This window comes from Melanerpes formicivorus, unplaced genomic scaffold (genome assembly GCF_026170545.1).
Source record: "Melanerpes formicivorus ecotype bairdi unplaced genomic scaffold, bMelFor1.0.p_v2 SCAF_56, whole genome shotgun sequence".
NCBI classification, from domain to species: Eukaryota; Metazoa; Chordata; class Aves; order Piciformes; family Picidae; genus Melanerpes; species Melanerpes formicivorus.
This window is the reverse complement of record NW_027142408.1, coordinates 3,071,431-3,092,689: the sequence shown is the minus strand read 5'-3', so window position 1 is coordinate 3,092,689 and position 21,259 is coordinate 3,071,431. Positions and strand designations below refer to the sequence as shown.

Sequence of the window (21,259 nt, the reverse complement as noted above, 5' to 3'; positions counted from 1 at the left end):
TTAAAATGGTAATTAATAGACAAAGTTAGTACAGTCCATTTAAAGAAACTTATATATATATTTATTTTTTCATATATATATAAATAGTTTCAGTTGATGTTGTTATGATGGTTGCTCCAGAAGCGATGTCTGATGAACACAAACAATTTCTCATACTGCAGGAGAAGAGTATGATAATTATGAGTTGCTTTATGTGGGAAACCACCCAAGATTCCTGATCAATGAGAAATCACAAACAAATGCACTGAAACACCGTCAGCAAACAGCTTGCAAAGGCAATCACACTATTATATCCAGAGCAGGATATAAATAGTGTGTTGGTGCTGAAAGGGTTAGTATCTATTGCTACTAGTGATCGGCTAAGGATGAGGCGATACCAATTAGCTACTAGGAAAATAAAATGGTGAGCTGGTGGGGCAGAAGGGGATTAGTCTGATTGATTTGTCTGTTTCACCTCGGTAAGGCAGGTGAAGGAGGGGCAGATCTTCCAGTCATTAATGAAGGCATCGACCTGATGAGGTTTGAGTCAGGACGCTCTGTGGATCGGGAGCGGGAGTTGGTCCGCTCTAGCATAGGACGTTGCTCTGTTGATCTGGATCTTTGATATGGCTGTCTATCTGCTGCTTCACAATTCCTGTAATGTTAGTCAGAAAGCAGCTCAGTTGACCTTTAGCTTTTCTGTTAATTATAAAATACGCTGCATGACACTGGTTTGGAGCAAAATATGTTGTTATGTTCGGTTTGGAAGCAGGGGCATTGTTCTGAGTTGGTTCCTTAATAACATACATTCGTTCATATACATGTATGATTTGGCTTGCTCCATACTCTTGATAAATGGGCTGAAATGTTTCCAATGTCTCAGTAATGACTACCCATGCAATAGTCTGTTTCCTGACAATTTCTGGGTAAAAAAAAAATATGTTGTTATGTTGTTAATTAATACATCAAACTTGGCAGAACAGAATAGATGACATAATATTAAGTCTCAGTAAAGCTAAGCACTCATTTAATTGTGTGGTTCAATTGAGCATTTTTACTCACATGGCTAGATTTTTCCCAGACTGCATTGTCTTTAGAGGTAGGACTCTTATTCCAGATGTCATAATTACTATGTTGCAGTGTTAACTATTATTAGACTCAGGATATGTGTCAAAATATAGGCTAGGCTATAGTGATGGATTCATTTATGGTGCTTGGAATGCAGTCAGATGAAAATCTTACTACATCCTCAGTACCTGCAGAGGTTCCACCAGCTAGACAAAATTTGGTCTCTAATAAAACAGAACTCTTCTAGCCCAAAGCCTAAAGAGCTGTGCCAAAACAGCAATGGAAAAGGCTACCATTAGAGTTGCAATGGAGAGAAATTAGACTGAGTAGAAGAGAATCCGCTGATCAAGCACTCTGCTCTTTTACTATCTTAGGTGATTAATTATGTCGTTGCTTCCAGAAAGTAATCAAGTGTCACCTTTTTTTTTCACAGTGTAATTGGTCTGTTTGCAAGGAGTGATACTTGCTATCCCTGTCCTAAAACACATTAAATCAAAGAAACTTTAAAAGTAAAATCCATACCCTGGTGGTATTACTTATTATGATGGGAACACTCATTAAACTGACACTCCTCCAGCTCTCCTTGAGTGACTGAACAGCTGTAGAATACAAATGGGGAACGTGTAGGCTTCAGGACTTTTCCTTGAGCTAAGTCATGCATTTTACAATGGACTCAGTTAATACAAAGAGTGACTGGATGGTGATTAAGTGTAACAAGAAGCCAAATTTTAATTAGTATCAAAAAAGCAGAGCCATACCGCAGCCTCATTATGAAGGTTCTTATGTTATTAACAGCATTTTACTTCTAAAACCCATATTGAGACAGCGTGTAAGTTGTCTCTGGGGTGACTAGCTTTGCTGAAAGGATTGACAGAAGATTCATTAAAATGAATGTCTCTTCAGGCCTTCCATGAGGTAATGATTGGACTCCCAGAGCATACAAAGGAATTGCCACAGACAGGTTCAGAATAATACCATTCACCACGGACCTACATCTACAAGCTCCTAACAAGCAAACACACCACAGTGGGACACATAATGGCAACTGTAAGCTGAGGCACTACAGATTCGAGGAAAAGTACAATGAGCCTGGTACAAAACCACAACAAAATTACCTCACTTCTTCTTCTACCAGCTCTGTTTCTGAATGGGAAGCTTCCTCAGCAAAAACATCCACTGTCTCGCTTCTTTTACATCGTGAATAGACAAAGAAACACAACCTTAGCTTTGATGCTCATTTCAAGCAAGTGTTTAAGAGAAGTGTCAGTGCTATGGAAGGTCAGGAAAATACCAGCCATCAGCATGGTGGTCAAAAAAAATTACCATTGGAAAAAATACTTAAGACTGTGAGAACAAATTCCAAGAACAAAAATATTTGTGAAGTCACCAAAATTAGAACAGAAGAGGAGCAGGGGCCAGACACCCCACCCCTACCTCATTCACCTACATATTGAAGAAACTTTGTGAGCTCGGAGACTTTCTCTTTGAGTCTGTCACAAGGGGAGAGCTAGAACAACCCTTCCCCTCCCTGTGAGTGAGGGACTGCAGGAGCACACCAGAGGTATCCTTCCAGTCTCTATTTCTCTCTCCTCCCAACAGCCAGCATCACATACAGACCAGGTGAGTAACAACCACATGATTCTCACAAACACTTCATGAGAAGTTAAGTCCTTTTTACTTGTTACTCCTAAGGCCTCATTCTCCTCAGCTATAGTATGAAAAGTATTTTTGAGAATATTAGAGATGTGAGCCATTCCCTGTACTAGAAGGCAGGGAGGCATTACTGTTAGGATCATACTGATGGCTTAGTGGGCAGGTTCTGTATTCTGCAGAGCATCATGTAGCCACTGCAGCTAATCACTACAGATAAAGGCTTCAAGAGCTGCCGCAAGTAAAGGAGAAGCTGAATCCTGACGGTGAACCTTTTGCTTTTAGGTAAAGCTTTGGCATCACTCTTGTTTTGCAGACTGAAGGAATTTAAGACTAAGTTGAATCCTGAGGTGAAACTGGGTTGTTGTCCTCAAGCTACATGCTGTGACCCTCTCACTACCCACAGCAGCAAATGATGGACTGTGCAAGCACACAAGTCTTCCACTTGAAAACTTCAGCGCATTGTTTTAGGTCATACACATATAAAGAACAACTCAAGATAGATTTACTGACTGTTCTCTGTCCTCCCATGTGTTTTGTCCTTTAAACAGTAATCATATGTGCTATATGATCGAGTTCTTTAGACACAAAGTGTCCCATCACTCCAATAACCTGCTTGGGCAGGAAAGCTCCTTGCTTTCCATAGCATCACAGTTCAGCCAAGAGTGGGACTTTTAAAAAGACCTCATGAATAAAGAGCAGAAGTTCATAACTTTTCAGATATTCATGAGGGCTTATGCTCCCTGATGAAAACTTCCTCTTTTCTCATGATAAATCACATCATATGAATTAATGATTCTTAAAGAGGAAAATAGCCTAAGATGAATTATTCAACATCTAAATAATACTTTAATGGATGCTGGAGCTGTTTATCTTTGCTATCAGACTTTTCACTATAAAAAATACAGTTTATTAAATGTCAGAGAATGACTTCCTCCACTTAGTATTGCCTGTCATAGTATCCTTCTACTTTTTCTAAGGAAAATACGTGTGGTAGGTGGCCTGTGCCCCTGTCAAAGCTAACAAGACTTGTGAGCCTGCAACTCTCCCATGCACTGAGGAAAGAGTACAGCACTTTTTGCTTCTCAGCCAAGCAGCTCTGAAACCATTTGAGCTCTCCTTAAATCACCATGCAGAAAGCTCTGTGTTTATTTACAATCTAATGAACCATTCCAAACACATACAAAAAATTAGGATCAGCATCTCACACTATGCAGGTACCAACGCAAACACTAGGAACTACGGTATCTAACAAAAGGTGCTACAACATCTTGGTTTAACTACTGCTTTATCTGCATTGTTCTGTATTCACATTCTGGACATTTCAAACACTAACTCTTTTTCCAATGCAGAGCACCAAAACTCTTTCTAATTTTTAATTTCTCAGATTTGTTACTTTTCTTTGCAAATAAAAACTGAGAGTTTTTAACAAGTGAATGCAATCGTTGATCTGAACTCATGTGGGGAAAAAACAGCACCTTATGAAAGATGAACCTTTTGCAACAGCAAGCCATCATAACAGCTTGTAACACAAATTAAAGTTATTTTTTCCCCCCCCAAAAAAATAAGGGAAGTTAAAATAAATTTATTTGGATGCCAATGTTAAGTTCTTTTACTGTGTACAAGACTGGAAAATAGCAAGCTATAAGATCGTGCCAATCACAGTTTTAGGACTAAGTTGTAACAAAAAGCTGAAGAAATAAAAATAGATTTGCTGTAGGATTAGAGTGGCTACAGTCCAGCTCCTAATGCACCTTCTTGCATCTAGAAACACCGAGCACAGAACAAGAAAAAGGCAGGGATACGTTTTCTAATGGTCATCGTTTCAAACTGCAGCTAACATACAATGGTAATACCTGTCAGTGTCTGTGGATGGCTGCTGGATTTCAATCCTTGGACATGTTATTCTTCTACTAGCTATAGGAACTTTGCTGTTTAGTCACAGACACAAGATCCTCTGTTAGCACAACACAGATAAGCATGTCTACAAAGGAGGGAGGTTTCTAGCACCAAGCAAACTTCAGTATTGCAATGGAAAGGGGGAAAATGGGAAGGAGCAGGTAACTGCCAACTCTCGAGATAGACTGCTGACTGGGTATCTCCCCAAAGCACTCACCTATACCTACACAGAAACTTAACATACAATGATGGGCTGCTATAGTTTTTAAAGGCCAGAAATTGAATGCTTTTAGGTATTCTCATAAAATAAACAAACCCAGGAATCCAAGCAAGCTATTTTTGTTGAAGTAATATTGGACCATGCTTTACATGTCTGGTGTGTACAGATCTATGCACCTACATGCACACACTCACAGGATCTATTCACACACACGTTGCACTATGGTGTATGTGAGAACTACAGGTATATTTACATGACAGTCACAAGCATTACTAAACTGTAACATGCCAGTATCTGAACTACTTTTCTTCTAGCTAACTCAGCTAAGCAGGCAAAGCAGAGAACTTGGCTGTGAAGCCAGTGCTCCATAGTGTTATGTGCAGACTTCAACAGCTACAGAATCTCAGCTGCTTAACAGCTTGCCTGGGTTAGTAAATGACATTGCAGGCACTTTGGGGATGCTACTGTAGTCATTCTAATCATGCTAACAGGTGATGGCATGGTACAATTATAAAAATGCTTAAAGAAAGTTCTTATCTGTAGAGATTTACTCTCCAAAATAGATTTCATCACCAATAGATTTACCAAAGAATAGCAAAGCACTGCTTTAAGGAGGGAGTTAGACCAGACAGTTTTGCCAAGGTTCCCAAATTAATGATTCCATGGATGAAATCAGAGGTCTAGAATAATAGAATAGCTATTCCAATCAAATATCAATAACATCACTAAATAGTGTCAGTTCTGGAGCAATACAGACTGAAATGTTGTGCTGAAACATTTCATATCCTTTTAATCTGTAAAACCAGACCCAATTAGCTGTGTGTATTTTGGAAGAATAGAAAAGCAACTTGTGCATTTGAAGTAAAAATGCCAGCAACTTCTTCATAGAGAATCCTCAGCATTCAACAAATAAAAACAAGTGGTGAATGCCTTTGAGAAAGAGGCTTCTTCACTTCCAGTTAACAATATTAGTAACTGCACTCAAATGAAAGCACACACAGAAAATGAGCTGACAATAACAATACTAACCTCATTTAACTAGCTCATTTCAACTACTGTCAGGCAGTCATCAGTATTTTACTTAAAGGTAGTTAAAAAACATATGAATCTTGCAGACTACTATTTCCTTACACAGAGGTGGACCAATGAATTCAAGTAACACATGTATTGCCTTCTGTCTTACCAATTTCTTTGCCTTGCTTTATATTATTAACATTTATTCATGTTTCATTGTGTCTATAAGACAAAATGTTTGTAGCTATTCTTTCCCTACTAATTTAAAAGACTGCAAGGTTTGTGCAGATTTTTGCTGCAGTATAATAGGTTGTTTGCTATTCAATTGTTGTTTCTCGTACCTCTGCCATACATTTTCATTTGCATAGCCTGCTGCCTTTCATAGCACCTTGTATTTTGTCAAGTGCTTCCAACTTCCAGTGTCTTTAACACAGTCCCTCAACTGACTCATATTCAAGAATCACACTGCAGCAACACATCTGTGTCTTCATGAGATAGATCACTGAAGTTCCTGATAAAACTAGGAACTCAACATTCTCAGAGGGCTAAAATCCTCTCCCTCCCCATCTCAGCTCAACTTTGTAACTGAATATATATAGCTGTCATTCTCTCCAAGTTGTTAAAAACAGAAAGTTACTAAAACCAGAAGTGTGTCAAAGCATAAATGTCTCAGCTTTATAACTTTATTTCATACTGTTTCCTATTTCAGACTCACTATTTCAGTCACTCAGTTTGGATGCTATATCAAAATGCATGAGCAATGTATGTTCTATGACAGGAACATTCAAAGATTTTAATGAACATGCATTTCACCACTGAAGATAAAGTGGTGCATAACAAAATGCATGGAGGAGCTTGAGAGGGAAGCATTGAGAGAAAAATCATTTCCCAGCTGGGTTTGAATGTCCAAATGCAGCTCGCCGGAGCACTTAGACTATAGACTAATCAAGTCATTTAGTTGTAAGCTTAAAATTAGTCAGGCACCTAAAGATGTCTCTGTCCAGAGCAGTTCTGCATTTAGAATTTGAGAACTATTTGGTTCCTGGTGGATTTTGTGGGATTCTTTTCTTTCTCATTAGATCTTCAATAACCTTTATTTGTACTTAGCATACTCTATCTAGTTGACCTCCTTTTCTCCACTAACATTTTAAAAGATGAATAATATAGCAGGCATTTAAGTAGTAAATTATCCCAAATTGGGCTAAAGATTACAAATATGTTTCTCTGCCTGAAGTTTTGGCAACAGACCTGTGATTCTAACTTTACTGAAGCTCTAACACTTTATGAGGCTATGATTAACCAAATAACTCCAAGATAAGCAATTGCACATGACTTTACTATCTTTTATACTCTTAATGTATGAATGAACAAAATAACACACTGCTGCTGTTAAAGGCATTCTGTAAATCCATTGATTCATTTCATAGTCTTCATTCTATTATGTTCCGTGCCTTACAGTCTACCTAAGAGTCACATTGGTTCATAACAAATATTCTTGGCCCTCTTTTCCACAGCTTTTTTGAGCTAAATATAAATAGAGTCAGACTACTAACAAATCAATTTATTTTTCAAGCTACAAACCTGTATTTTCCCTGCTATTTACCTGTGTTATCATCTATACAGTAATAAATCCTTCCAGCCCCCACCAAATGCTGCCCATTTTCAGAATGCTTCTGCAATTTCACAGGAAGAATTAATAAGCTTGGCCCTTGCCACAAGCACAACTTAAGGGTATACCTCAAGCATTCAAATTGAAGAGCCAGCAAACACTTGCACTCTGCTCAAAAAGCTAAGGAAGAAATATGGTCTCAGACAAGTCTCTGTGGCTGCACAAATGTTGAGCCAAAAGACCCTTACAGCTCTCTCCTCTCTATGGACCAGAGAAACTTGCCTTAAAGTTTTGAAGGATAAATTCTTGGTTTTACCATATTTGTTTAGTTTCTAGTCAACAGAGTCACTTGTGCTCCCCTTCAGTCTCTGAATTCCTTAAACAGGATTCCTTTTTTAGTCAAAATATAAAGAACAAATATAAATCACAATTTGATTTAAGTAGCCTTAGGACTGCAGGTGAACTGTGATTATTCCCTGATAGAGATGCACATGTATCTTCTGCTTTCAATATATACTATCATTTGATAGGGTTTGCTGTATTCAACTCAGTATAAGCAAACATCCTCCCAGTGATGTTTTAGATACACAACTTTCTTCAGAGGGAGCTACTAAGTTGTCTCAGCACAAATGAACAAACAAAACCACAAAATTACATAAAAACATGGCCAGCAGTTAATTTACTAATAAGTACTTCAATCAGTATTAATGCTCAGTTTACATGGCATTAAGTATTTCTGTACACAAAATTATAGCATTTGAGGCACCAAAGTAGGGTCTGCTTTGCATAATCTCACAACAAATATTTTTGAGATACACTTTTGCAACTCTTAGTCTTCATCAAGGAGAGGTTCTCAGTAACTCTGTCAGAGTTTCACTTAAGAACTTCAGGATTTAGCAGCATTTTGAACCCACACCAACCCAAAATATGGCATTGGCACAGTCCAGCTCCTACATACAAGGCACAGAAGGGCAGAAAGAAGCAAGCTCTATGCACATTCACAAAAGAAATAAAGAAGAGGAATCTTGCAAGTGCAAGAAGAAAATTAAGGAGAATGAGTGAAGTCAAAGAATTAATGGCAAGGAAAATCTGTGCACTCCTTTGAGCAGCAGCAAACTGCAGCTGGGAAGAACTAAAGGTTGTAAGGTACACAGCACTTTGCACAGGAAAATAGGTTAGACAGACCTGGGATGATTTCTAAAAGTAAAGAGGATTAGGTGACAAAGGCACATTCCCCAACACCGCAAATGTGGGCAGGTGTTATCAGTCAAAAAGCCTTTTTGCATTGAAGTGGTCCAGAACAGGGTTTTAAAAATAGTTCAAACATAATTGATGTTCTTTTTCTCTTTGTGACAGAATAAACCAGCTTCATCTTGGAGAAAAAGTCTAGCACACAAATGTGCCTTAGTCCCGAGTCAAGGAGGAAAATCATCAAGAAAAATAACTTTGGTACAACTATAAACGAACTCATCATCAAGGTTACAAACACATTTTAGCCATCTCTGCCACACTACACTCTTTACTTACCCATAATTTTCAGCTGAACCATTGACTACATGATCTGCCCATGAACTTGCACCATTGTACCACCTTCACAATGCAGTTAAAATAAAGAGACGTTACAAATCAACAAAGGTATTGTTAATAACTATTTCACATGACAAGACCACTTCTCAACAAAATGGGAAGCCGGCTAAATGTTTGCAATTTCCTACTCCTCTCAGGCATGAAGAAAATCATATCTAATAAAAAGTAAAATTAAACCCAAGCAGATTATGTTTAATTTCTCCTGATATAATTCTTAACACAGTTCACCTCTATTCGTTCCAGCAGTTTAGCAATGGATTCCAGTTCCATCATGACTAAATGATCCCTTCTCTTTTCTTGCACAGAGGCCTGTGTATTTTCAAAGGCTACTGAGTTTGTGGAACAAATAAAATCACAGAATTGTCAGGGTTGGAAGGGTCCTCAAGGATCATCCAGTTCCAACCCCTCCTGCCATGGGCAGGGACACTTTCCACTAGTTCAGGTTGTAATTGTGAAGATAAAACACTTACAAAAAAATAACATCCTATCTAGCAATATTTTAACCTAATTTTTACCTAATTTATCTCCTTTATTTTTAGCTTTTTTTTTTTTTTCTATTTGACAGGGTGATTGTTTATAGCAATTGAGAAAGAAGCAGAAGGAAACTTGCTTCACTCAGCTTCATTACTGAAAAGTAGTTGTACATCTGGTACTGAACACCGGCTGCCTAAATATTTGCAGCATCATTTCAGCAAATCAGTTGAAGACAACATAACCCACACCTAGAAATATTTTATCTTAAGCAGAATGGGACCTAAAAAAAATAAGCTGCTTTCATTTCAGGAAGCAGGGACTGAACTGATTATGTGGCATCGCTCCAGGAAATCTACAGCTGATACAAATCATCCAACTTTTGGTTAAGGATTTTCAGCTGGGTCTCTGGAGTTCCAGATTTGCAGGATTTTGCTTTGGTGAAGCCTTGGGACTGTAACAGTCCCACTGTTTGGTGATTTCTGTGGGATAATGAGTGAGAAGCAAGGCAGGGAGTTTCAGAAAAGACCAGCAGATCACCATATTATCACCTCGGATATGAATTTCACTTTGCCTGTACTGAAAACCAAGTTAAAGACAGCAGGATAAACCTGCTAGCAGCTTTAATAAACTTATTCATGAACCTGCTCCTGAGAATCACAGCAGCACTTTTTCATTACTCTTTTGCTTTTTTCCCCCCAAATTTCTCAGATTTCAGAGCTTTTTTCAGCATATTTGTAAACTAAGTAACCCCAAATCTCATGGCCATACACTGAAGGAAGCGTGGAGCACAAGACATGTGGTTATCACTCAGTTCCTCCTGGTGCTTCTATATCAAAATTAACGATATGGGAAATAGCTTTTTTTTTTTCTTTCTTTCTGAATTGGATGCTCTGCAGCCAGATTGATGATTGGATGAAAGTTACTGCAATTTAAGTTAATTTAATTTTAGATTAGATTTAGTTCAATCTAAATTAGAGTACAGCTGGAGAATGAGAGGTATAATCTTGACACTCTCCTTGATCATAGAATCATAGAATTGTCAGGGCTGGAAAGGACCTCAAGGATCAGCCAGTTCCAATCCTGCTGCCAGGGGCAGGGACAGCTCACACTAGAGCAGGCTGCTCACACCCACATCCAGCCTGGCCTTATAAACCCCAAGGGATGGGGCTTCTATCATCTGTACCCCTAAAACTGAAGGCAGTTTCTCCCTGTAGCCAGTATTTAAAAATAGGATTCTTCTGTAAAAGCATTTTATTATAGCTGCCATAAATAGGGTTTTAAAATTGCAGTGTAATTATTCCATTTTTTTGCTAAATATGAGTGTATTTATTAGCAACAATCAATTACACCACACATTCCTTGCTAGTAGTTAAAAAATAATCCCTGCTTTACCTGCTCCCATACTACAGTAAAAACCCTCAGACACTGTGAAAATCAGCCAGAGCTATTGCTGTAATTGCACAGAGGGAGAAGAACATCAACTTGCTTATGTTTTTTTTCAGATTTCCTTGGTTTGGGCCTTTGCCTAGCTCTTTAACCATGAAATGCTGTTATCAAAGAGCTATTTCCAGACAGACTCCTGAAGTATTCACAACAGGTGTCAGATTTTAGTCATGTTATGTTCACCATGACACACTACATGCCTGGCAAAATTTAGGAAGGACAGTAGTACTTCTGGTCCTAGCACAGCAAGCAACCAGAATCAATTTGAAAGCACTCAGCCCTTTCAGTCAGAGCAGGCAGTGACATGTCAAGAGCTGAGGACCTTCTTAAGTGACTCCAGTGATTAAAAGAATGGAATTGGGGATTCTAAATTGTCCTATAATTACTCCTAGTGACTGAAAAAAATGAGCCATTAGAAATACGCTGCAGTTAAGTGGGGAAAGAACCTTCAGTTGTACCTAGTTCTCTGTACTATTCAGTTTTCCTCCCACATATAATGGATAAAAAATTTACAAGTTAAGAATTATATGTTAAAAAAAAAAAAAAACCAACAACAAAAAACCCCCAAATGATCCTGAAGTTAATGGAGGGCTAAAAGAAAGGGAGGCACTTGACTCTGTGCAGATTAGCTGTGTACTTACAGAAGCATTGCACAGTGCACTGCAACTTTAATTAGTCAAGGAGTCCAATTAAAAATTTTAGAATACAATTCAGAAAAGAAAAACCAACCCAGAGCCCAAACTATTCAACTTTATCTATTTTTAACTATATAAAACAAAATACCTTTCAGGAGTATAGGTTGTGTTGTCATAATATGAATTAGGCACTCTTCTCTCCTGCCTAGTCCTCCTGAATATGGAATAAACAGCACAGACAGTTCAGACATTTTGAAGGGTGCTTCTCTCATGATGTTTTCCCTCACTGTACTACTCAGACAGCCATGAGCACAGAGAACATTTCACTACAGTTCAGCAGATTTTCATTGCAAATTTCTACTTTCAAGTCACAATCAGAAACAACAACTTATTAAGAACCCTGGATCAATGCAGATATGTTTCACAGGAGTGGAAAGTTACAGCAACAGGAAAGCTGCATTTGACCATCTGAGAGATTTTGACAAAAGCAGGATACTGATGGTAGAAAATTTGATTGGTAAAACAAACAAAACAAAACAACAAAAAAATCAGAAAACAAAGTGGCAGCAAAATTTTGTTTCATTAAGTAGAGCAACAGAAATTCCACCTGAAATAAACCCCACCTCCTGCACAACAATGGGCACAAACCCAGCTTTTATTGACTTCCAAACTGAGAAAAAGATTCAAGTGGCACGTGGTGTGGTGTTCTCAGTGACTGAGCTGAGCTCTGGGGTAGGCAAGTGGAGGGAATTTCATGCAGTGAGATTTTCAGCAGAGTTTTATTTGGGAGGAACTGCTAGTCTCTTAATCTTAAAAGCAATTGGGGGGGGGAAAGCTGGAGAACATTACTCTTGTCATTGAGATCATGTATGTGTCAATTTAAAATGGGTGAACAAGACTGGATAACTCTATAGGACTGTGAAGCAGGGGATATGAATAAAAGCTTAAGTAAAACCCAACATATCCAGCCTTGATGTCTGAGTAGCCACAGCAGTATGAACTGATACCAGATAGCAGCTAGAGCTACCATAACATGACATTATAAAACCAAGGAAAACTGCAGTGGAGTGCTGAGCAGCAACCTCTTTGTGAGCAAGTCCCATGTCCAAAGGACACCGAAGCTGCATGTGAGCCTCTCTCTTTCTAAGGTGTGTGCTGGAGTAAGCATCTTGTCAGTGTCTCTTCTATCTTTTGGGATGGAAACAATTGACTTCTTCAAAAGGGGAGAACTATGGTGAAGAGAAAATGATGAGCATCAGAGCCCAAGAGTGAGTTCAGAAATGAAGGCTTTTGATAATGTAAATGTGTCCTAGAGTTAATGAACTAAAGACTATCAAATCTTATAAACATCAATTGAAACAAACTGAGAGAAGATGTAAGAAAACCAAGCAGTCACTCTGGGGGGGAAAACAAAACAAAACCAAAACCACAAATCCAAACCAAAACACAAAACAAGAAGAAACCAACAACTGCTAGGAGAGGCAAGAGTTAATGGGCTGGCTGTCAGTGACTACAGGATAATCAAGGAAAGGCAGGCAAGGGATTCTGTCTGATGGATCGATTTGCCTGTAGGACACCTGAGGGATTCACAGTGACATAAGACACAAAACTCTGGCTCAAACAAGAGGCTGTTGCAGAACAATGTTGGCTGCTCAAACATAAGTGGAAAGTAATTTCAGGTGCTTAATAAAGTGAACGACAGGAAGAGAGGTGGTTGCTTCACATCAACGTGATGCCAATTAAGCAGGAGGGACTAAGGAGCCAGGACTAGCAATTTCACTACAAAAGTAAATTTAATGTCAGTATTAAACCAGAAAACAAAAATGTGCAAGGGTAAATAGGAAATATTGTTTTGAAAGTATTGTTTCATATATTTCCAATAAATAAGGAAGAAGAAATTACAGAGTGTTTTTTTCAAAGGATGAGGAGGAACTAGACAGAAATTATGCTTTAAATGGTCCTCAAATGCCTAGAGAACTGCTGACAGTATGGAAAGGCACAAAAAAGATTAAAAGATAGGGAAAATAATAGTGGCCAAGAGGTACTCAGAATATTTCATATCTGGTAAGATGACTCAAGTAACTTGAACATTAACAGTACCCACAGGCAGCCTGGATTCAGAACCACAGAGTCCAGGATCAGTAACTAGGCTCACGTGATCTCAAGTTACTGTTCTAGCACTGAGCTAGAAATATTCCACTTCATGTTGGATATTCCTTTCTGCCCCCAGGGGGCATTAGTTTTAAAAGCCTGCTCTTCCGGAAGCCCTGGAAAAGCTTTACTCCCTCTCACTGATGAAATCCCAGCTTTTCATCTTTACATAGCACTGTCCCTTTTGCCCTTTATTTTTGAGACATTAGTTTCTGTAGGAAAAAAAAGATGAGGATCTGCAAGTCAAGATCCTCAGTCTGAGGCGGTTTGGTAACAGTTCCAACTTCCAGCAGTGTATGAAGAGCCACAGATTCAGTCAAGAATCTGAAACAGATTCAGATAAGCTAGAGCAAATGTGTTTAACTGAGGCAAAACCCAGTATATAACTTACCTATGGCACTGCAATACCTGAACATCACAGATTTGCAGAAAATGAACCCAAACTCCCTCTCCTTATTGAAGTTTCTTCATGCAGACTGAGCTGTTTGAACACTTTGTTTACATTAGGTTTCGTGTGACACTGCATTGTTTCAGAATGCAGGTTTCACTGCATTGCAAAGGTTGGACTACCTAGCACAGTGTATCCTTTCAGAGACCTCTTTAAGAATCCTATTTCTTTGGAAGAAGCATTTCTATGATGCTATTAAAAGTTTCACATTTTACTTTGTTTCTGCACCCAAACAGTAGTTTTACACTTACTGAAAATATGGTTTGCTCCAAATCCAGAGCAAAACTTCATAGTATGATAGTATCATTCAGGGTTGGAAGGGACCACAAGGATCATCCAGTTCCAACCCCCCTGCCATGGGCAGGGACACCCCACACTAGATCAGGCTGGACAGAGCCTCATCCAGCCCGGTCTTAATGAACTTCTCAGAAGAGCTCATACCCAGAGGGTAGCCAGGAAGTTCACATATCATTGCCTCTTTGGTACAGCAACAGCCATACCAATCATTGCATCTCCTGTTTGAGTTCCAGCCACCCCTTTCTTTTTATTAGCTCACCGTTTATCAGGTTTATATCCTTCTTTCTGGTCATACACAACCACATCAACTTTTCCCTTCAGTAGTCCTGAAAACATCACAGTCCTACACCAGCATGTCTTATTACCTCTCTTAAAAGCCATCAGACTTCCAGTATAATTATTTCATAGAAATACTAACTTGTCCCTGCTGTGTATTCCATGCTTAAAAGGGAACTTCAATGTTCTGCGATCACACACAGGGATTGTGAGTGCACATGAGTGCTCATAAATTACAGCATAGGCACAACACATAGCCACAACATCAGCTTACACTTCCCCTTTTCACTCTGTTTTTCCATCAAGTAAAACATCAATACTTCAGAAAGACTGTTTCTGTGTATTTTGAAGCAGATTGGCTTTTCCTCATTATTTCAAAGAGAATAATAAGGACTATAAGCACCCTGGAAAATTCCAGCAAAGATATGGTTTATCTAAAGATATTTACATATAATATCCATATAACCTAATTCATGAAACTGATTTCTGTAGAACTATTCAGCTCCTCCTGGGATTTATCCCTAGCCTTGAGTAGTCAGTGTCAGACGTATACATACTCACAGAGTATTAACAACATCTTCTCTGCATGTGTTTACCACTTAAACCATACATCACATTCTTGGTTTGGAAACCCCAAACATGGTCCTGTCCAAGTCTAAGTGGCAGTGCTACTGACATGCTCCACATCAATTATACCTCTCAAGATCATAGTAAGCACCCTCAGAATAGGTACGGCACATCTTACGGGAGCGAAGCAATCTGATTGCATCTTCACAAAACAGAGGATACATTGTGTGGTCCTGGCTGCCAAAACAGAAAGGATGAACATGATGAAAAGCAACAAAAGGATGAAATAAGGACAAAAGCAACACCAAAAGCCAGCAATGTCAGCAACAGAACAAAACACTGGGACAAAACTCTGATGGAGCTTAGGGGAATTTTGCAAAAGCACTTTTGAGCAGCTGAGACTCCAAGAAAGGTTTCACACTTCAGTTTTGTCTATTGGGACCTTTAATTAAGACAGCCATACATTTTGTATATGCAAATGATAGCATTAGTAGGGGTTGGTGTCTGCTGATTCAAATATTTTTCTTTAGTGGCTTTTGAAAATACCTTAAAATCATGTTCCAAAAAGTGAAAGTTGTGAAGAATTTACCCAGTGTTTGTCTACACAGGAGATTAACAAAGCTAATGCTGCTATCAACTCAACACTTGAGTTTTCTACCACTACACACAGCCTAGGGAAGCCAGAAGGGGCCATGTAGGTAGGCAGGAGTACATGCATTGTCCACACACAGCAAAACAGATACCTGGCATCCCTGTAATGGTGATCTGTGGGCTGGGTGTACCGGGAACGAGGCAAAGTGACATAATGACTGAGCAGATGGCAGGGGGAAAAACACAAACAGGAGACAATAAGATGGAGAAGGAATGGCACACATCACACAACAGAAAACATCAAAACCTGAGAGTGCAGGAGCTGCAAAAGCATTTGTACAGAGCACTGAAATTAATAACAACATTAGAAGTTCACAGTTGTAAATGTAAAATGATCTTGATGAGTCACACACTTTGTATGAGAAGCCAGAGGGGACCATGGAGAAGTGGATAGCTGAAATGTGGGGGTTTGCACATTTCAGCTAGGAAGGGAGCATACATAAATGTCTGTCTGAAAGTAATCTGCAGAACTCAGATTGCCTGTTCCCTTGCTTGAAGGCAGTGATAACTCCAGCATGAATATTCATTTTGGCAGAGGTTTACCTACTCTGTCTGAAAGGCCCTGGGAAGCCTGTCCTCAGAGAGGTAGCTCCAGACTTCCCCCATTGATGAGTGCATATTGCTGATTCTAATAGTTGTCCTACTGTGATAAAAAAATGAATTTAGATTAAAGCCTGGTTATACAACATCTGTGACAGAACAAGCCAAACCCAAATGAATGCAGTTTGAAACAAAAGTTCAAAACTCAATCAATCTGTATTTTGTTGGCATTCTGAATGTGTCTAAATGTATCTATTTTCAATGTATTTGTTCTGGCACTGGACATTTCACACGTATCAAAACCACAATGTTATTTGGCTTTTAGTACAACCACATGCACACAGTACAGGAAAAACTGGTTTGTAACTATTTTTTTCTCTTCCAATTTACAAGGCACTACTAGAGGGAAAAAGAGTCCCCAGTCTACAGGTGCTCTGAGGGTTGGGTAGTTTACAGGGATGTCCAATCACAAAACTCCACACTGCATGTGTACACTGATTTCACTTGCAACATGGAAAATCTCATGTTTATCTTTCACTTTGATTTCTCCTATCTTAATCTGCCACTCATTTGTTGTTTTCTTGCAGTGAAACACATTGCTACAAGTAGTTCCATTACCTACACTTATCATCTTTGTCTCTTTTGCATGTGGATAAAATGTTTCATCAGCTGGATGTAAATATTCCTTACAAGCACATTAGGTTAATTATAGATAGTACAAGAGATCTTTGTGCCTGCTTCTTGTCAAATTAAGGCAAAAGCATAGGCACTACTATAAAAAGCTTCCTACTTCAGTCCCTGATTAGGCAGTTTAAACTCTGCAGCTCATTACAGAAATGAGGTGGCATGCACAAGATGGTAGTGCCCCATTTGAGACATGGAGCCTGAGAAGGACGAGAAACTGAGAAAAGCAGCACAGAGCTACGTTGCAGGCTGCGGAGAAGCACTGGGGCTCTCAAACGGATGCGCAGATCTGAGCACCACCAGCAGCCTACCCATAACAGCCTGGCAGGCAGCATGCTGCCAAGAAGCAGTTAGGAAAAAAAATACTACTTCCATCATCTTCAATTTTGCTTGCTTAGAATCTATGCACACCCTCAGCAAGAACATCCCTGGGCTGTACCCACATGAACATGCCAATAAATTATTTAGATGCAACCCTGGAACTAATACCACAACACCCCTGAAAAACTCTCTCTCCAGAGAGACTACGAGGCCCTGGGGTAGAAAGTGAAGAATCTTGGTGCCCAAAACATCTTCTCTTCCATATTACCAGTTCAAGGATTGGGGTCAGACAGAAATAGGCACATAATGCAGATCAACTTCTGGCTACGCAGCTGGTGTGACTGCAAGGGGTTTGGCTTTAATGATAGTAAGAACTTCTATGAGGACTACAATCTGCTAGGAAGGGATGGAATCCACCTCTCCAAAAGAGGCACCAGAATCTTTGGCAGCGAGCTGGCCAACCTAGTGAGGCAGGCTTCAGATTTAAGGATTTGAAAGGCCACTATCACCACTACAACCAGTCAGAAAATTAACCAGACCAGCTTCAGTAGTGTAAAATATGCCTCAGTTGTCTCCCTAAATGAGTTGTAGAGAACCTTGAAAGTACTGAAGTCAACTATGTTAACTGTGGAAGCCACATCAAATGCCTCTGGGTCAAAATCAGAGGGGTTGTCTCCAAAGGAGACCTTGCAATAGGCAGCTTGCTGACCCCCAAACCAAGATGATAACCAGTGAGGCAGTTATTGAGTCATTTAAGCAAACTTCAGATCAACAAACCATGGCTCTTACTGGAGACTGGGACTACCCACACATTTGCCACCCAGAGGGTGGCATAGCAAAATGAAAATACTAGCCTGCATCTTTCCAGACTTCGAAGGCATCACTTGTTTTATGAACAGCATATACACAACTCACAGCACCAGGAACTCATTTTGCTTATATTAAGATACTGAATTAACTCTGATGAGGCAGCACTATAGTTTTAGGAATAAGATTTCTATTCTTCTGGAGATTCAAAACATAGGCAAACATAAATCTCCTTTCGAGTGAACAGGAGATTGCTTACAGTATTCTGGATGGCTCACCTATTATCTATTTCCTTACAGCTTCATAAAAATCCAGCAAGCCACGAGGTTAGCGAAACAGAGATCAGTGTCTCAGTGACCAGGTTGCCTAACTGGAAGTTCTTAGTATCCAGGATCAGGCTTGCTGTATCAATGCAGTCTCAGCAGCACACTTGACCACACACACACATACACAGGGGGCCTCAATCAAACCATCTGTGGCATGGATGGTTCTGTTCCTCCTACTATGCAAAGGGAGTTGAACTTGGTCTTTACTGCTTGGTATGTTTTATTCAATAGTAAAGATGAGGCATTAGAAAATAATCTGTTCCTTTCCACTTTCATTCTCTGTGACCATGTCCCACAGTTTTATTAATACCTCAGCTTCCCTATCAGAGTGGGAAGCTGACTCCCACATCCTGCTGCGGAAAGGATGCAGCATTGGAATGCCACTGCATTCTGACAGCCTTGTGCGTATCGGAATAGCCGTAAAGAATTCTGAATACAAAATAAGACTTTCTGTTCCACTGTTAGAGCCTGCATGGATCAAGCTCAGTTGAAACAAGAAACTTCTGTCATCCTGTTACTGCTTTGATAGTCACCTTTTTTCCAATGTATTCTCTGACTGTGACTCAAGTGTATCATAGAATTGTCAGGGCTGGAAGGGACCTCAAGGATCATGCAGTTCCAACCCCCTGCCAGGGCAGAGGCAGGGACACCTCACACTAGAGCAGGTTGCCCAGAGCCACATCCAGCCTGGCTGCAAAAACCTCCAGGGATGAGGCTTCCACCTCCTCCCTGGGCAACCTGTGCCAGTCTCTCACCACCCTCATGGGGAAGAACTTCCTCCTAACATCCAATATTGCCCATTTTTGATAACACTTTTCTATACTTTCTGAACTGAAAAAATAAACCAAATGCAACAAGCATGAAATTATTAGGGGTGTTAGGAATATTTTTGTTATTATTGTTATGTATTTGCCTTTAACCAAATGGTCCCAAACTCTCCAAGTGACAATTTCCTGACATTTTCACATTTTCACATTCTGTGGAATGTGAAAAAAAAATCAGAATTAGCTTAATGACACTGCAGAGTAAGAAACCGATGGTTCTTTGGGTCAATTGCTTGAAAATATAAGGGGAGGAAATCCATTAAAGGTGTTAGAAAGAAAAAGAGAGGGCTGACCTATGGAATTTAAGTTCAGTATTGTGGGAAGGACTAAAGTAAAGACTGGTATCAAGGTAGGACTGCAAGGTTGAGTGCAGAGCTGATCAAGGGAAGAGGAGCCTTAACTAATGAAATTATGTGGCTTCAAGGAAAGGTGTGCTATACTTTCTATTAGCCATTGTAGTAGGAAACTACTACAACTAGCTACTTTTTGCAAGAGAGACCAGTGATATGGTTCTAAAAGCTTAGATTCACATCTGAACAAAGGAGGAGTCAATGTGCTCAGTGGTAGAATGTTTTCCATGTTGCTTTATATGCATCCAGAAAAATCACACCTAGAAACGACACAAAAATGTGAGGTCAGGCTCTCAAGCTCTAGAAAATGGCAAATGCCACTGCAGAATAAAACACTGGGTGTGCAATTTCACCTGCTACATTGCATAGAAAAGATTAGCAGAACAGTTTTGTTTAATAGTCTAGGGCTCTTCTTTTAAAGGGGAGAAGGGATTTTCTTCCTGTCTAGAGAGCAAGTGTTTTCACTCAGTGGCATGCATGCTTTTGGTCACATCAGTTGCACAGAACTCTGCTCCTGCTTATCTCCTAGACATATTCCAGCAGATTGCAACTGAGAGTTTGAAGACTCTAGCTGTGAAATAATAGCAATTATCAGCAGAGAATTTGTGAACTGACACTTACTCAATCGAGATGCCTTTCAAGATGAAAATCAGTATATTATCACAGAATGTACTTTAATTTCTTCCTCCAAAGGGCACAAGACTGAAGGCTTTTATATCAGAACTGTGTTATTTTTAACATGGGCACTTTGTAGGTGCATTTTGTTTTGAGGAGTGCATCTAGGACCTTACGTGGGTTGGGTTTTTGGTGGGGTTTTTCTTTGTTTGTTTGTTTAAATTGAACTCAAAGGTTCTGAAACATGAGCTCTGACAGACGTAGCTACATTTGCAAGACCGCATTTATCTTGCCACCTTCCTACTCCATCCCTCTGTTGGAGGTTATCATCCTTCAGCAGATGCATGGAGGCATCAGGTTGGTAGCGCAGATAATTGTGCAGTTTAGCAGTGATTTCTCTAATGTACCCACTGTAAATAGCAGCAGCTAAAGAGAAAACACTCTCTCCTTTCTGCCATCCTTACTGGAAGGCTAATAAATGGCAGTGTGCCTGGACTGCAATCCCTTCAGCAGTTAAATCCATTAGGGCTCATGAGTGAGAGCCCTGGGAGAGGAAATTGTATTGGCAACATTATAAGTAACTGAAACCAGAATGTATTAATGGAAAGTATAGGACAGGCTTACAGGAATCCCTGCTGGTACAACCTCCAGTATGTTTTTTACTTGCAGTTTAAGGTATAGGTATAAAAAGCAATAGGAAGTGCAATAAACTCTTAATGTACTTGTTAAAATTTGAGAGAAAAACAGCTTAAAGGAACACTGCAATTACTGAGATTTTAGTTGATGAATACTTTCTATAACATGACTTTCTGACCTGAAGACAA

At 39.5% G+C, this 21,259-nt stretch overlaps 1 protein-coding gene across 49 annotated transcripts in view; it reads right to left on the bottom strand.

Annotated features, from left to right (window-relative positions):
* Nucleotides 1–21,259, bottom strand: part of RIMS2 (regulating synaptic membrane exocytosis 2) — a 378,604-nt gene that overhangs the window by 112,130 nt on the left and 245,215 nt on the right. For 27 of the 49 annotated variants that reach the window (XM_068161226.1, XM_068161227.1, XM_068161209.1 and 24 more), the window contains 7 exons: nucleotides 16,061–16,126; nucleotides 15,447–15,554; nucleotides 11,727–11,792; nucleotides 8,967–9,029; nucleotides 4,554–4,628; nucleotides 2,163–2,234; nucleotides 455–634 (listed from right to left, as the gene is read on the bottom strand). The exons of 5 other annotated variants lie outside the window; for them this stretch is intronic. In XM_068161226.1, coding sequence (XP_068017327.1) covers nucleotides 455–634; nucleotides 2,163–2,234; nucleotides 4,554–4,628; nucleotides 8,967–9,029; nucleotides 11,727–11,792; nucleotides 15,447–15,554; nucleotides 16,061–16,126 — 630 coding nt within the window. The remainder of the gene's footprint in view (nucleotides 1–454; nucleotides 635–2,162; nucleotides 2,235–4,553; nucleotides 4,629–8,966; nucleotides 9,030–11,726; nucleotides 11,793–15,446; nucleotides 15,555–16,060; nucleotides 16,127–21,259) is intronic. 17 more of the 49 variants (XM_068161244.1, XM_068161251.1, XM_068161252.1 and 14 more) reach the window with 6 other exon arrangements.